Source organism: Anolis sagrei, chromosome 11 (assembly GCF_037176765.1).
Source record: "Anolis sagrei isolate rAnoSag1 chromosome 11, rAnoSag1.mat, whole genome shotgun sequence".
Taxonomy (NCBI): Eukaryota; Metazoa; Chordata; class Lepidosauria; order Squamata; family Dactyloidae; genus Anolis; species Anolis sagrei.
This window is the reverse complement of record NC_090031.1, coordinates 29,246,489-29,260,998: the sequence shown is the minus strand read 5'-3', so window position 1 is coordinate 29,260,998 and position 14,510 is coordinate 29,246,489. Positions and strand designations below refer to the sequence as shown.

General features: G+C 45.0%; 1 protein-coding gene across 7 annotated transcripts in view; it reads left to right on the top strand.

The window, feature by feature from the left end:
* The window catches only part of NCOR1 (nuclear receptor corepressor 1), a 110,253-nt gene extending 96,331 nt beyond the window's left edge, over positions 1–13,922 (top strand). For 5 of the 7 annotated variants that reach the window (XM_067472113.1, XM_067472110.1, XM_067472112.1 and 2 more), the window contains 7 exons: positions 2,241–2,467; positions 4,328–4,465; positions 6,283–6,425; positions 7,799–7,852; positions 8,763–8,978; positions 10,562–10,789; positions 12,757–13,922. In XM_067472113.1, coding sequence (XP_067328214.1) covers positions 2,241–2,467; positions 4,328–4,465; positions 6,283–6,425; positions 7,799–7,852; positions 8,763–8,978; positions 10,562–10,789; positions 12,757–12,944 — 1,194 coding nt within the window. In that variant the 3' untranslated portion in view covers positions 12,945–13,922. The remainder of the gene's footprint in view (positions 1–2,240; positions 2,468–4,327; positions 4,466–6,282; positions 6,426–7,798; positions 7,853–8,762; positions 8,979–10,561; positions 10,790–12,756) is intronic. The other 2 variants (XM_067472115.1, XM_067472111.1) reach the window with 1 other exon arrangement.
* Positions 13,923–14,510: the final 588 nt, after the last annotated feature.

Below are 14,510 nucleotides of genomic sequence, written 5' to 3'. Positions count from 1 at the left end.
ATTATTCTGAAAGTCAACATCCAAAAGTCGGCTCTTATGGAATTAATGACGTGGTAGGGAAACAAGTTGCCTTTGCCGCAAGGTTCAGATTATTATGAAAGCCAAGATCCAAAAGTCGGCTCTTAGGGAATTAAGGACGTGGTAGGCAAACAAGCTGCCTTTGCCGCAACGGTCAGATTCTTCTGAAAGTCAAGATCCAAAAGCCGGCTCTTATGGAATTAAGGACGTGGTAGGGGAACAACTTGCCTTTGCCGCAAGGGTGAGATTATTATGAAAGCCAAGATCCAAAAGTCGGCTCTTAGGGAATTAAGGACGTGGTAGGCGAACAAGCTGCCTTTGCCGCAACGGTCAGATTATTCTGAAAGTCAACATCCAAAAGTCGGCTCTTATGGAATTAAGGACGTGGTAGAGGAACAAGTTGCCTTTGCCGCAAGGGTGAGATTATTATGAAAGCCAAGATCCAAAAGTCGGCTCTTAGGGAATTAAGGACGTGGTAGGTGAACAAGCTGCCTTTGCCGCAACGGTCAGATTATTCTGAAAGTCAAGATCCAAAAGTCGGCTCTTATGGAATTAATGACGTGGTAGGGAAACAAGTTGCCTTTGCCGCAAGGTTCAGATTATTATGAAAGCCAAGATCCAAAAGTCGGCTCTTAGGGAATTAAGGACGTGGTAGGCAAACAAGCTGCCTTTGCCGCAACGGTCAGATTCTTCTGAAAGTCAAGATCCAAAAGCCGGCTCTTATGGAATTAAGGACGTGGTAGGGGAACAAGTTGCCTTTGCCGCAAGGGTGAGATTATTATGAAAGCCAAGATCCAAAAGTCGGCTCTTAGGGAATTAAGGACGTGGTAGGCGAACAAGCTGCCTTTGCCGCAACGGTCAGATTATTCTGAAAGTCAAGATCCAAAAGCCGGCTCTTATGGAATTAAGGACGTGGTAGGGGAACAAGTTGCCTTTGCCGCAAGGGTGAGATTATTATGAAAGCCAAGATCCAAAAGTCGGCTCTTAGGGAATTAAGGACGTGGTAGGCGAACAAGCTGCCTTTGCCGCAACGGTCAGATTATTCTGAAAGTCAACATCCAAAAGTCGGCTCTTATGGAATTAAGGACGTGGTAGAGGAACAAGTTGCCTTTGCCGCAAGGGTGAGATTATTATGAAAGCCAAGATCCAAAAGTCGGCTCTTAGGGAATTAAGGACGTGGTAGGTGAACAAGCTGCCTTTGCCGCAACGGTCAGATTATTCTGAAAGTCAACATCCAAAAGTCGGCTCTTATGGAATTAATGACGTGGTAGGGAAACAAGTTGCCTTTGCCGCAAGGTTCAGATTATTATGAAAGCCAAGATCCAAAAGCCGGCTCTTATGGAATTAAGGACGTGGTAGGGGAACAAGTTGCCTTTGCCGCAAGGGTGAGATTATTATGAAAGCCAAGATCCAAAAGTCGGCTCTTAGGGAATTAAGGACGTGGTAGGCGAACAAGCTGCCTTTGCCACAACGGTCAGATTCTTCTGAAAGTCAAGATCCAAAAGCCGGCTCTTATGGAATTAAGGACGTGGTAGGGGAACAAGTTGCCTTTGCCGCAAGGGTGAGATTATTATGAAAGCCAAGATCCAAAAGTCGGCTCTTAGGGAATTAAGGACGTGGTAGGCGAACAAGCTGCCTTTGCCGCAACGGTGAGATTATTCTGAAAGTCAAGATCCAAAAGCCGGCTCTTATGGAATTAAGGACGTGGTAGGGGAACAAGTTGCCTTTGCCGCAAGGGTGAGATTATTATGAAAGCCAAGATCCAAAAGTCGGCTCTTAGGGAATTAAGGATGTGGTAGGCGAACAAGCTGCCTTTGCTGCAACGGTCAGATTCTTCTGAAAGTCAAGATCCAAAAGCCGGCTCTTAGGGAATTAAGGACGTGGTAGGGGAACAAGTTGCCTTTGACGCAAGTGTGAGATTATTATGAAAGCCAAGATCCAAAAGTTGACTCTTACGGAATTAATGACGTGGTGGGGGAACAGGTTGTCTTTTCTGCTGGAATCAGATTATGCTCTTGATTGACATGTACATGTCCACATTTGCAAGCAGCCCTTCCACAGACAGCCCAGTGGCTTTGATCTGAGAACCAAGGAATATTATTCTGAAATAAAATGATCTGATCACAGAGAGGGAATATAGTGGTCGGTTGGGGACGTCTCCTCTGCTGTTGCTGCTGCGGCCAATGCCTGACTCCCCCTGGGTTTCTCCTTTCTCTTCGCAGCAAATCATCACGCAGGACTTTGCACGCAACCAAGCCTCCAGCCAGGCAGCCCTGCAGACCCCGGGCAGCACATTCCAGTCCTCGGCCCCGTCCTCGGCGCCCCCCTCCGGCCGGACAAAGCCCCCCAGCCGCTACAGCCCTGAAGCCCAGGCCCAGTCAGCCCCCCCGCACCAGCGGCCGGCGTCCAGGGTCTCCCCCGAAAACCTCTCCGATAAAAGCAGGGGAAGGTAAGGCACCCATCTGAGTGAGATCTACCATACTAACTTGGGTCCCTTCCCGGCAATACCCGGGTTATTCAAAAAAGGCATTGTTTCGGGGTGTTATCAATGGACCCATTACAAATTGGTGCAGATCCATGGCTGATGAGGTTTGAAGTGGTTCCTGGATGAGGGTGAAGGTACTGCAAATCCCATCATTCGTATTCCGTCCTTTCCCAAACTTCAACAGATTGTAAAGTGGGTCATGAGAGGGAGGTCTGTGTCCCAGGTTTGGTCCAGATCTATAGCTGATGGGATTATCAGTAGTCTCTGGATGAGGGTGAAGGTACTGCAAATCCCATCATTCGTATTTCATCCTCTTCCAAACCTCACTAGGTTGTAAAGTGGGTCATGAGAGGGAGGTGTGTGTCCCAGGTTTGGTCCAGATCTATAGCTGATGGGATTATCAGTAGTCTCTGGATGAGGGTGAAGGTACTGCAAATCCCATCATTCGTATATCATCCTCTTCCAAACCTCACTAGGTTGTATACTGGGTCATGGGGGTTTGTGTCCCAACTTTGGTCCTGATCCATAGTTGATGGGGTTTGCAGTTGTCTCTGGGAGCCAATAGGAAGTTGTTTGGAAACATACACACCAACAGACATACATACAAACAAACATGTAAACATTGACTATTACTATATGTACTAATTTTGTTATCCAGCATTTCCCGGGTTATTTTTATTATTATTATTTTACAAAATGCATGAGGTTGTGGGTGAACTACAACTCACATCATGCCAGGTTAACCCTGAAAAACTCCCATCAGTGGTTAACATTTGTCTTGTTGAGTGAGTTATCAGTAGGGTTTGGTGTGCTTTCTGGCTGCAAGGTAAACTACATCTCCCACTATGGTGAGCCAGTCCCCTCAAACCCCTCCAGTAGGTTGCGTTAGTCAGTTTCCTTTGTTGTGAGTGAACTAGAACTCCCAGAAAGGAAGGTTAGTTCCCCCCCGAAACCCCTCCAGTGATAAAATTTTGGCATTATAGGTCTGTGTGCCAAGTATGGTCCAGATCCATCGGTGTTTGGGTTCACAGTGCTCTCTGGATGTAGGTGAACTACAACTCCCCCAAAATCAATGTGAATTTTCCCCAAAGATCTCCGTTATTTTTGCTAATCATGGGAGTTCTGTGTGTCAATTTGGTCCCATTCCATCTTTGATGGAGTTCAGAGTGCAGGTGAACTACAAATCCCAGTCCCTACAACTCCAAAATATCCAGGCCAATTTCCTTCAAACCCCACCAGTATTCAAATTTGTGCATATCGGGTATGCATGCCAAGTTTGGTCCAGATCCATTTTTGTTTGGGTTCATAGTGCACTCTGGATGTAGGTGAACTACAACACCCTCCAAAGACTTCCAGTATTTTTTGTGGGTCATGGGGGTTCTGTGTGCCAAGTTTGTTCCAGGTCCATCATTGGTGGTGTCGAGAGTGCTCTTAGACTGCAGGTGAACTATACATCCCAGGTCCTTCATCTCCTATAAATCTAGTATGTTCAGTTGCTGATCAATGCCTCTATTTGCTGTGTGCCATAGAAAAGAATAGGAAAGGGTTGAGGGAGAGGCAGTGGATGTTTTATGCAAATTCCACACCAATGGAGAGTCAGAAACACTGGGGTGTCTGTGGTGGAGCAAACACATAAGATCTAGGATGAAATTGTCCCTGAATGAAAGCCTTGACTTGGGTGGTGTGCAGTCTGGTGTCGATGGAGGGCATTGGATATGTTCCCGGCACTCGCTGCAACCTACAATGTCACTGGAGGGAGCGCCATTGGTGTCTCCTGAGTAGTGGGAGCTATAGTTGCCTTACCCCGTATTTTCATCTTTGTAGGCTAGGGAAATCTCCTGAAAGAAGCCACGTCTCCTCCGAGTCGTACGAGCCCATTTCCCCACCACAGGCCCCCACCACCCACGAGAAGCAGGACAACCTTCTGTTGCTGTCCCAGCGATCCGAGCCTTCAGAGCAGAGGTACATCTCTGTGTGTTTCCATTGTTCATAATTGTCTTTCTCAGTGGCACCTGGGGACTGGTCCTGGCCGGTGAAAGCCACGCCCCTTGTGCATAAAAACCATATAATATAAATATAACATAATATGATATGATATAATATAATATAATATATAATTAATATAATATAATTAATATAATTAATATTGTGAAGGAGTGTGGTTAAAGCTTACTGCCACCTAATCTGTGAGAAAAGCCGGGCAACGATCAATATCAGTTTAGGAGCTATTTTATAAAGGGACTATTAATTACAGAAGGCTTTATTCATTTGATAGCGTAGCATTTACTGTCCCTGGCTTGACTTTACTTCTTATGCAGGCTGTTTGCCTTGAGAGAAACTGCATCAGGCAAGGCTTGAGGAAAACAGTAACATGTTTATTTTAACAGGAGTATAACATGTTTAACTGTTTCTTCACAAGAGGCACAAATCTTGATTGGTTACATTAGTAAGGTTTCATGAGTAATCTCAGGCACAGACTTCAAGAGGTTTCTATAAGCAGATGTAACTTCTGGACAACTGTCCTAATAAAACAAATAAGCTAAAAGGCTTATTAACAGAACTGGCTCCCAGCCAAACCTTGATTCTTAACTCAGAATCAATAACCCCTTGTAGTTTTATCACTACCGGGTCCTTTTCTGTAACCCCATTGGTCACCAATTAATTCCCTGAATCTCCACCCAGAGACTCAGTCTTCCCAGTAGCTCACCGGCTTACTGACTGACTTTCAAAACAGCTGCCCCTTGAAGAGGCAGTTGGCTCCGCCCCTGTTGCTATGGCAACCCAGCTAATGCCAAGCCACCATCTCCAACAAAACATAATCCTCCATACTTACCATCCATAAGCTACTGTTTAAATTACACATAACCAAAGGAATAAAATGTACACATCGTCACAAATATAATATTTATAATATTTATAATATTATAATTTAATACAATATAATGCTAGTAATATGATATTATAATTATTAGGCATGTGGAATCCATGGTTCTAAATGGTTCTAAAGTACTTACGAAACTAAAGTTCTGGTGGTGAAAACTAGGGGGCGCTCCTGCGGAATTAATGACGTGGTAGAGGAACATGTTGGCCTTTCCGCAAGGGTCAGATTCTTCTGAAAGTCAAGATCCAAAAGTTGGCTCTTATGGAATTAAGGACGTGGTAGGGGAACAAGTTGCCTTTGCGGCAAGGGTCAGATTCTTCTGAAAGTCAAGATCCAAAGGTTGGCTTTTCCAGAATTAATGATGTGGTAGGGGAACAAGTTGCCTTTGCGGCAAGGGTCAGATTCTTCTGAAAGTCAAGATCAAAGAGTTGGCTCTTATGGTGTTTTGCTTCTACAGTGTTGCTAAAGTTCTGGTGGTGAAAATTTCAGAACTCTTAACAAAACTTCCAAAATTTCATTATAAATGGCAGTTCCTCATTGGGTGTGTCGTAAAAATCATCAAATAATATATAAATATATAATAATAGTAATTATAAATAAATAAATAAATAAATAATATATAATAAACAATAATAACCTAGCTACTTATCGTTCCCTCAACCCTCAATCTATTATCAAGGTGGTAGTATTTGGGAAAAGGCAACAAAAATACAACTGGTCCCTGGATCAGGTCCCTGTTGAGCACCTAAGGGTCTCCTCCTCAAATACAGGGAGATTCGAGCAGCTTACTTCTATGTTAAGGACAGGACGTTTGCATTTGAGTAAACTGAAGTGAGACAGAGGGTTCTCCCTTGTGGTCTGTGCTTAATATCTTCCCCCAACTCTGTTTTCTCGGAAGGACGGACTCTCGTTCCCCGGGAAGCATGAGCTACCTGCCTTCCTTCTTCACGAAGCTGGAGAGCACCTCGGCCATGGTCAAGTCCAAGAAGCAGGAGATCTTTCGGAAGCTGAACTCCTGCGGCGGAGGCGACTCGGACATGAGTAAGCCCAGCTTCTTTACCTTTTTTCTCCTTCCTTCTTCCCTCTCTCCCTTCCTTCCTCCCATTCCTAATCTAAACTCCTTCCTTCCATATCTCACATTAAGCTTCCTTCCTTCTCCTTTTCCCAAAGTCACCTCCGTCATTTCTTTTCCTTCTCCAAAACTTATCTTCTTTCCTTTCTTCTCCTTCCTTTCTTCTCCCAAATTAATCTCCTTCCATTCTTCTCCTTTTCTCAAACTCCCTTCCTTTTCCTTCTCCCAAACTTACTTTCTTCCTTTCTTCTCCTTTTCTTCTTCCAAACTCACTTCCTTCCATTCTTCTCCTTTTCTCAAACTCTTCCTTCCTTTCTTTTTCTTCTCCCAAACTCACTTCATTCCTTTCTTCTCTTTTTCTCAAACTTCCTTCTTTCCTTTTTATTCTCCTAAACTAACTTCCTTCCTTTCTTCTCCCAAATTAATCTCCTTCCATTCTTCTCCCAAACACACCTCCTTTCCCTCTTCTTTTTCTTCTTCCAAATTAATCTTCCTTTCTTTTCCTTTCCACAAACTCACCTCTTTCCTTTCTTCTTCACCCAAACTAACATCCTTTCTTCTCCTTTCTTTCTTCTCCTAAATCAATTTCCTTCCATTCTTCTCCTTTTCTCAAACTCACTTCTTCTTCTCCTTCCTTCCTTCTCCCAAACTCACTTCCTGTCATTCTTCTCCTTCCTTTCTTCTCCCAAATTAATCTCCTTCCATTCTTTTCCTTTTCTCAAACTCTTCCTTTCTTTTCTTTCTCCCAAACTAACTTCCTTTCTTCTCTCAAATTAATCTCCTTCCATTCTTCTCCCAAACACACCTCCTTCCTTCTTTTTCTTCTTCCAAATTAATCTTCTTCCTTTCTTCTCTTTTTCCCAAACTCACCTCCTTCCTTTCTTTTCCTTCACCCAAACTAACGTCCTTTCTTCTTCCTTTTTCTTCTCCCAAATAAATCTCTTTCTGTTTTTCTTCTCCCAAACTCACCTCCTTCCTTTCTTCTCCTTCCATTCTTCTTCCAAACTTTCCTCCTTCCTTTCTTCTTTTTCATCTCCCAAATTAATCGCCTTGCAGTCTTCTCCCAAATTCCCCTCCTTCCATTCTTCTCCTTCTCCCAAACTTCTCCTTCTTCCCATCCTTCCTTTCTTCTCCTTTTCCCAAACTATTTTTTCTTCCTTTTCCTTTCCTTCCTTCCTTCTTCTCCCAAACTAAACTTAATTTAATTAGGCTCCCCCCCCCCATTTGTCTGACTTTTTTTAAAGAACGAGGGAATGCAGCTCATGCCCATTTCAATGTCCCTCTCGTTGGGAATGGATTCCTTGATGCCTATTTATGTTATGTTCCTTTTTTCCTTTCACAGCTGCTGCTCAGCCAGGGACAGAAATATTTAACTTGCCTGCCGTCACGACTTCAGGTAAGAGTCGTTTTGGGATCACCTTAAAGCGAGTGGCCCTGATCCTTGTGATCTTGGGTTGCGTCATATACATCCCCAGAGGCCCTGGTTGAGAGACGGCATTATTATTATTATTATTATTATTATTGACACAAAAACACAGTATGTCACAGCAAACGAGATCTATATGCTGGGTTTCGTATCACAAAATCACCAGTCGAACACTTCCCAAGAGTTTTAGGACTGTGTGATTTATTATTATTATTATTATTATTATTATTATTATTTTACTGCCACAAAAACACAGTATGTCACAGCAAACGAGATCTATATGTTGGATTTCATATCACAAAATCACAAGTCGAATACTTCCAAGCGTCTAGGACTGTGTGATGTATTATTATTATTATTATTATTATTATTTTACTGCCACAAAAACACAGTATGTCACAGCAAATGAGATCTATATGTTGGATTTCGTATCACAAAATCACCAGTCGAACACTTCCCAAGAGTCCAGAACTGTGTGATTTATTATTATTATTATTATTATTATTATTATTATTATTTTACTGACACAAAACACAGTATGTCACAGCAAGCGAGATCTATATGTTGGATTTAGTATCACAAAATCACAAGTTGAACACTTCCCAAGTGTCTAGGACTGTGTGATATTATTATTATTATTATTATTATTATTATTATTATATTTATTTACACCCCGCTTTATCTCCCCAAAGGGGATTTCTAGGAACAGTAATAAATTTGGGGATCCTGTGTGCTTGACCAGGTGAAAGGTGTTCGCTCATTGACCAGTTCACCGTTTTCCTCTCTCTCCTCCTCTTCCTGTCTCGATCCACCCACTTACTGTTTACCGCCCGGCCCTTCCTCGAGGGCCACCCCCCCCTTTCCCACTTTGCCCTCCCAGGACCGGTCAGCGCCCGAGGCCATTCCTTTGCCGACCCGGCCAGCAACCTGGGACTGGAGGACATCATCCGCAAAGCCCTGATGGGCAACTTTGACGAGAAAGGGGAGGACCACGGCCTGGCTATGGCCCAGCCCTTGGGGCTCCTGCCAGGGGGTGCCAACCCGGCGAGCGGCGGTGAGACCCGCAGGGAGGACGCCAACCCTTCGCCCAACCCGGGTAAGTGGGCATTTGAAATGGGATTGAAATGGAGGAGCAAATGGAAGAGGGGAAGAAGGGCTGCCCTGGGACCCCCAATGTTGTTGTTGTGGGCCTTCAAGTCATATCGTAACTTAGGTCAAGCAATGAAGGGTGTTTTTACTTGGTGGGAAGGAATATGTGACGCCTCTCGGGATCCCCAGAATTGTCTGTGCCTTTGAGTTGTTTCTGGCTTCTTTTTTATTATTATTTCTTTGAGTTCTTCCTGGCATCCGGGATCCTTTCCCCTCTCCCTAACTTCTTTCTTTCTTTCCATTTCTTCTCCTCCCAAATCAACCTTTTTTCTCCCTCTTCCAAACTTCTTTCTTTCTTCTACTCCTTCATAACCTTCTTCCTTCCTTCCTTTTTTCCTCTCCCAAACCTCCTCTCAATTCCTTCTTCTACTCCTCCCAAATTAGATTCCTTCCTTCCTTCCTTCCTTCCTTCCTTCCTTCCTTCCTTCCTTCCTTCCCTACTCCTCCTCAGTTAATCTTTATTTCTCCCTCTCCAAAACCTCCTTTCCTTCCTTCCTTCCTTCCTTCCTTCCTTCCTTCCTTCCTTCCTTCCTTCCTTCCTTCCTTCCCTCCCTCCCTCCCTCCCTCCCTCCCTCCCTCCCTTCCTTTCTCTCTCCCAAACGACCTTCTTTCCTTCCTTTTTGTATTTCTTAACCTTCTGTCTGTCTTTCTCTCTTGCTTTTACTCTCCCAAACCTCCTTTCTGCATTCCTTTTCTACTTCTCCTTAACCTCCTTCCGTCCTTCCTTCCTTTCTCCCTCTCCTAACCCCCCTTTCTTCATTCCTTCTTCTACTCCTTAACCTCCTTCCTTCCTCTCCCAAATTTCCTTTCTTCATTCTTTCTTCTACTCCTTCTTAACCTTCTTTCTTTCTTCCTTTCTCTCTCTCCCAAACCTCCTTCCTTAATTCCTTCTTCTACTCCTCCCAAATTAACTTTCTTTCTTCCTTTCCTCCTTCCTTCTTTTCTCCCAAACCTTCTTCTTTTCTTCCTTCTTCTACTTCTTCACCTTCTGCCTGTCTGTCTTGTCTTTCTTTCTTTCACCCTCTCCCAAACCTCCTTCCTTCTTCTACTCCTTAACCTCCTTCCTTCTTTCTCCCTTTTTCAAACTTCCTTCCTTCCTTCCTTCCTTCCTTATTTCCTTCAGTTCCTTCTCCCAAATTAACCTTTCTTTCTCCCTCTCCCATACCTCCTTCTTTCCTTCTTTCTACTCCTTCTCCCAAAGTAACCTCCTTCCTTCCCTTTCCCAAACTTGCTTCCATTCTCTCCTTTCTTCTCCTCCCAAATTCACTCCTTCCTTCCCTCTCCCAAACTTGCTTCTTCCTCTTTCTCCCAAATTAACTTCCTTCTTTAACTTCCTTCAGTTGTTGATCGAATAGGTACCTTTCTCAAGATGATGAGAAACTTCTGGAAGACTAGGTCCAATCTCCTCCTGATGATTCCAGCAAGAGGAGGGCGATGCCAAGTTCCTACTGACTATTTCTTTCTTTCTTTCTTTCTTTCTTTCTTTCTTTCTTTCTTTCTTTCTTTCTTTCTTTCTGCCTTCCCTTCCAGGTGGGGGAGTCGGCAAGTCGAAGCTGATGGGCAAGTCGGGCAGCCGGAAGTCCAAGTCCCCTCTACCGGGGCAGGGCTACCTAGGGGCGGAACGTCCCTCATCAGTCTCCTCGGTGCACTCGGAGGGCGACTACCACCGGCAGACCCCGGTGTGGTCCTGGGAGGACCGGCCCTCTTCCACAGGTCAGCCGAGCCAGGCGGCCAGCGGGGAGAGCAACTTGAAAGCAGGTTCTTCCCCACCATTTGCTCCGTCGCGCCGATACGCCTCCCTCCACCCGCTCGCCCCATGTCCCGGGCCTGCAAGTCCAGGGACAGCTCTGTTCAGGGATCCTGCAGGTTTCGAGTTCTCTCTGGCATCAGGGATCTGAATCCAAGACCAGATTCAGTCTTGGAAGCGCCGGGGTGGGAATGCTCTTCCATTTGGACATATCTACTCCAGTCCAACCACTATGTCCACACTTTCAACAATCATCCCTCAGAATGCTTGTTGTAGGTTCTTGACTGTATCCTCCAAGCCTGGAGATCAGAGATCCTGTCCTTCAAACTTGGAGCCTAGAGTTCTTGACAGTGTCCTCCAAGTCTGTAGACCGGAGTCCTCGCCCTTCCTGTGTCCTCCAAACCTCGAATTCAGAGTTCTTGTCCTTTGAATTTGGGAATCCAGGGTTCTCGACTGTGTCCCCCAAGTCTGGATATCAGAGTTCTTATCCTCCAGATTTGGGAATCCAGAGTTCTTGAGTGTATCCTCCAAGCCTGTAGACCAGCATTCTTGTTCTCCAGACTTGGGATTCCAGGATTCTTGACTATGTCGTCCAAATCTGAAGATTAGTTATCTTTCAAAAATGGAGTCCAGTGTCTTTCACTGTCTCCTCCATATTTGAGAGTCCAGGGTTCTAAATTGTGTCCCTCACATGTGTAGATCGTAGTTCTTGTTCCCCAGACTTGGGAGATTAGGATTCCGGACTGTGTTCTCAAAGGCTGTAGATCAGAGATCCTGTTCTTCGAACTTGGAAGTCCAGGATTCTAGACTATGTTCTCCAAGCCTATCAAAGATCCTGTCCTCCAGATTTGGAAATCCGGTGTCCTTGACTGTGCCCTCCAAACCTGAAAATGAGTTCTTGTTCTCAAGACCTTGGAGTCCAGTGTCTTTTACTGTCTCCTCCAAACTTGGAAGTCCAGAGTTCTTGACTGTGTCCTCCAAGCCTGGAATTCTGAAATGCTGTCCTTCGAACTTGACTTCCAGGTGGGGGAATCGGCAAGTGTCCTTGACAGTGTCCTTGACAGTGTCCTCTAAGCCTGGATATCAGAGCTTTTGCCCTCCAGATTTGAGAGTCCAGGGTTCTTGACTAGGTCTTCCAAGTCTGAAGATCAGTTATCTTACAAACATGGAGTCCAGTGTCTTTCACTGTCTCCTCCAAACTTGGAAGTCCAGAGTTCTTGGCTGTGTCCTCCAAGCCTGGAGATCAGAGTTTTTGCCCTCCAGACAGAATTTTTGCCCTCCAGATTTGGGAGTCCAGGGTCCTTCACTAGGTCTTCCAAGTCTGAAGATCAGTTAGCATTCAAACATGGAGTCCAGTGTCTTTGACTGTCTCCACCAAACTTGGGAGTCCAGAGCTTTTGGCTGTGTCCTCCAAGCCTGGAAGTCAGAGATCCTGTCCTTTGAACTTGGGAGTCCAGTGTCCTTGACTGTCCTCCAAGCCTGGAGATCAGAGTTTTTGCCCTCCAGATTTGGGAGTCCAGGGTTCTTGACTAGGTCCTCCAAGTCTGAAAATCAGTTATCTTTCAAACATAGAGTCCAGTATCTTTGACTGTCACCTCCAAACTTGGGAGTCTAGAGTTCTTGACTGTGTCCTCCAAGCCTGGAGATCAGAGTTTTTGCCCTCCAGATTTGGGAGTCCAGGGTTCTTGACTAGGTCCTTCCAAGTATGAAAATCAGTTATCTTTCAAACATGGAGTCCAGTATCTTTGACTGTCACCTCCAAACTTGGGAGTCCAGAGTTCTTGGCTGTGTCCTCCAAGCCTGGATATCAGATCCTGTCCTTTGAATTTTGGGAAGTCCAGGGTTCTAGACTAGATCAGAGATCAGACATGGAGCCCAGGGTTCTTGGTGGCACCCCAGCCTTTCTGTTCTGGGACCCTGTGGGCCGAGGGAGATGTTTTCACCCGTGTCTCTCTTTCTCTTTCCCAAACCCTAACAGGATCCACCCAGTTCCCGTACAACCCCCTGACGATGCGCATGCTGAGCAGCACCCCTCCGACGTCCATCGCCTGCACCCCGTCGGCACCCGGACAGGTGCCCCCCCACCAGCCGAACCGGATTTGGGAGCGGGAGCCAGCCCCGCTCCTCTCGGCCCAGTATGAGACCCTTTCGGACAGTGATGACTGAACCCGGGGCCAAAGTCGGGGTGTGAGTGTGAGTGAGAGCTGGGGAGGCCCTTCTCCATGCGCCGTGCCCCCGAAGACGGTCCTGGGTTGTCCAGAGATGGCGTTATTTCTGGAACTTGGAAATATTATTGTGTTTTCCCCAGTCGGGTTGTGCAAAGACTCCTTTCTATGCAAACCGCCAGGATTGGGGGAGGACTGAAAAATATGTAAAGAGGTGTTTTGTTTTTGTTTGTTTTGTTTTTTTAAAGAGGACATATTACTGAGCAACATCTTTATTTGTAAAGAGAACCTGAACCTAATAAGGAAACCAAGAGAGAGAGAGAAAGCGCTCATTTCCCCCCTGTGTAAATAGAGTAACCTTTTCCCTGCAAAAACGGCGCATCGGTAGAGCATTCTGGTGTACTTATGTCAAAATCACTGCATACAACTCGTTGGGGTAATTTTATAATTTTTTTAACAGATTATTTTCCTTCTCAATGTTCATTATTTTTCAGGCGTCGCCCGGCCTGAGCATCTCGAAACAAACGAGAGATGGCGTTTGCTTACTCGTTTCCGTCGAGACGTTCAGGCCGGACGACGCCACTCGGCACATAACAACCTCCTCGTCCGTTCGGCTGTATATTGCTACTTTTTCCGCCCTAAACGCATACCTTTTTTTTCCTGTGGTGACAAAATACGTTGTGGAGATTTTATTATTAATTCCGAAGCCGACCCCGTCTTGAATGCTGTACATTTTGTTTTGTTTTGTTTTTTTAAAATAGGAAAACAACATACAACTTGGTTTTCGCCGGGATATACAAATGCTATTCTCTCCTCCGTACCGCCGTACATTCCCCAAACTGTGAAACATTGGCCTGGGGACGTAATTGTGACACCTTTCTCTCTCCGCATACACACAAACCCTCGCTTCCGAGATTGCTGTTCTTACATTTTATCTCTTTGACAGGCGCTTGTAACTAAATCGTTTTCCAGAACCAAACGAGGCTGGAGTCTGTTCTTCGTGATGTTTCTTGGTTTGGAAAAACGTTCCCGCCACTGGAATGTTTTCTCACTCGTTTCCCAGTATTGTTTCTAGTTCTCTTCTTGTCTGCTTTCAGTATGACAAAGAGGAACACATATAATAATAATAATAATAATAATAATAATAATAATAATAATATACTTTTCAGTAGAGTCTTATCCGACATAAATGATCCGGCAGAACATCGGATCAACAAAAATGTCAGATAATACAGAGTTTCCTACTGTTATGAATGGAAGGTCTCATCTAGGATAATAGAATTACTGACTTGGAAGGGACCCCAAGGGCCATCCAGTCCAACCCTATGTCTGTCTGTCTGACTATCCACATAGAGTAGTCTCTCTTATCTGACACAAACGACCCGGCAGAACGTCGGATCAACAGAAATGTCGGATAATATGGAATCTCTGACTGTTATGAATGGAAGGGCTCATCTCAGATAATAGAATCACTGACTTGGAAGGGACCCCAAGGGCCATCCAGTCCAACCCTATGTCTGTCTGTCTGACTATCCACCTAGAGTAGTCTCTCTTATCCGACATAAAT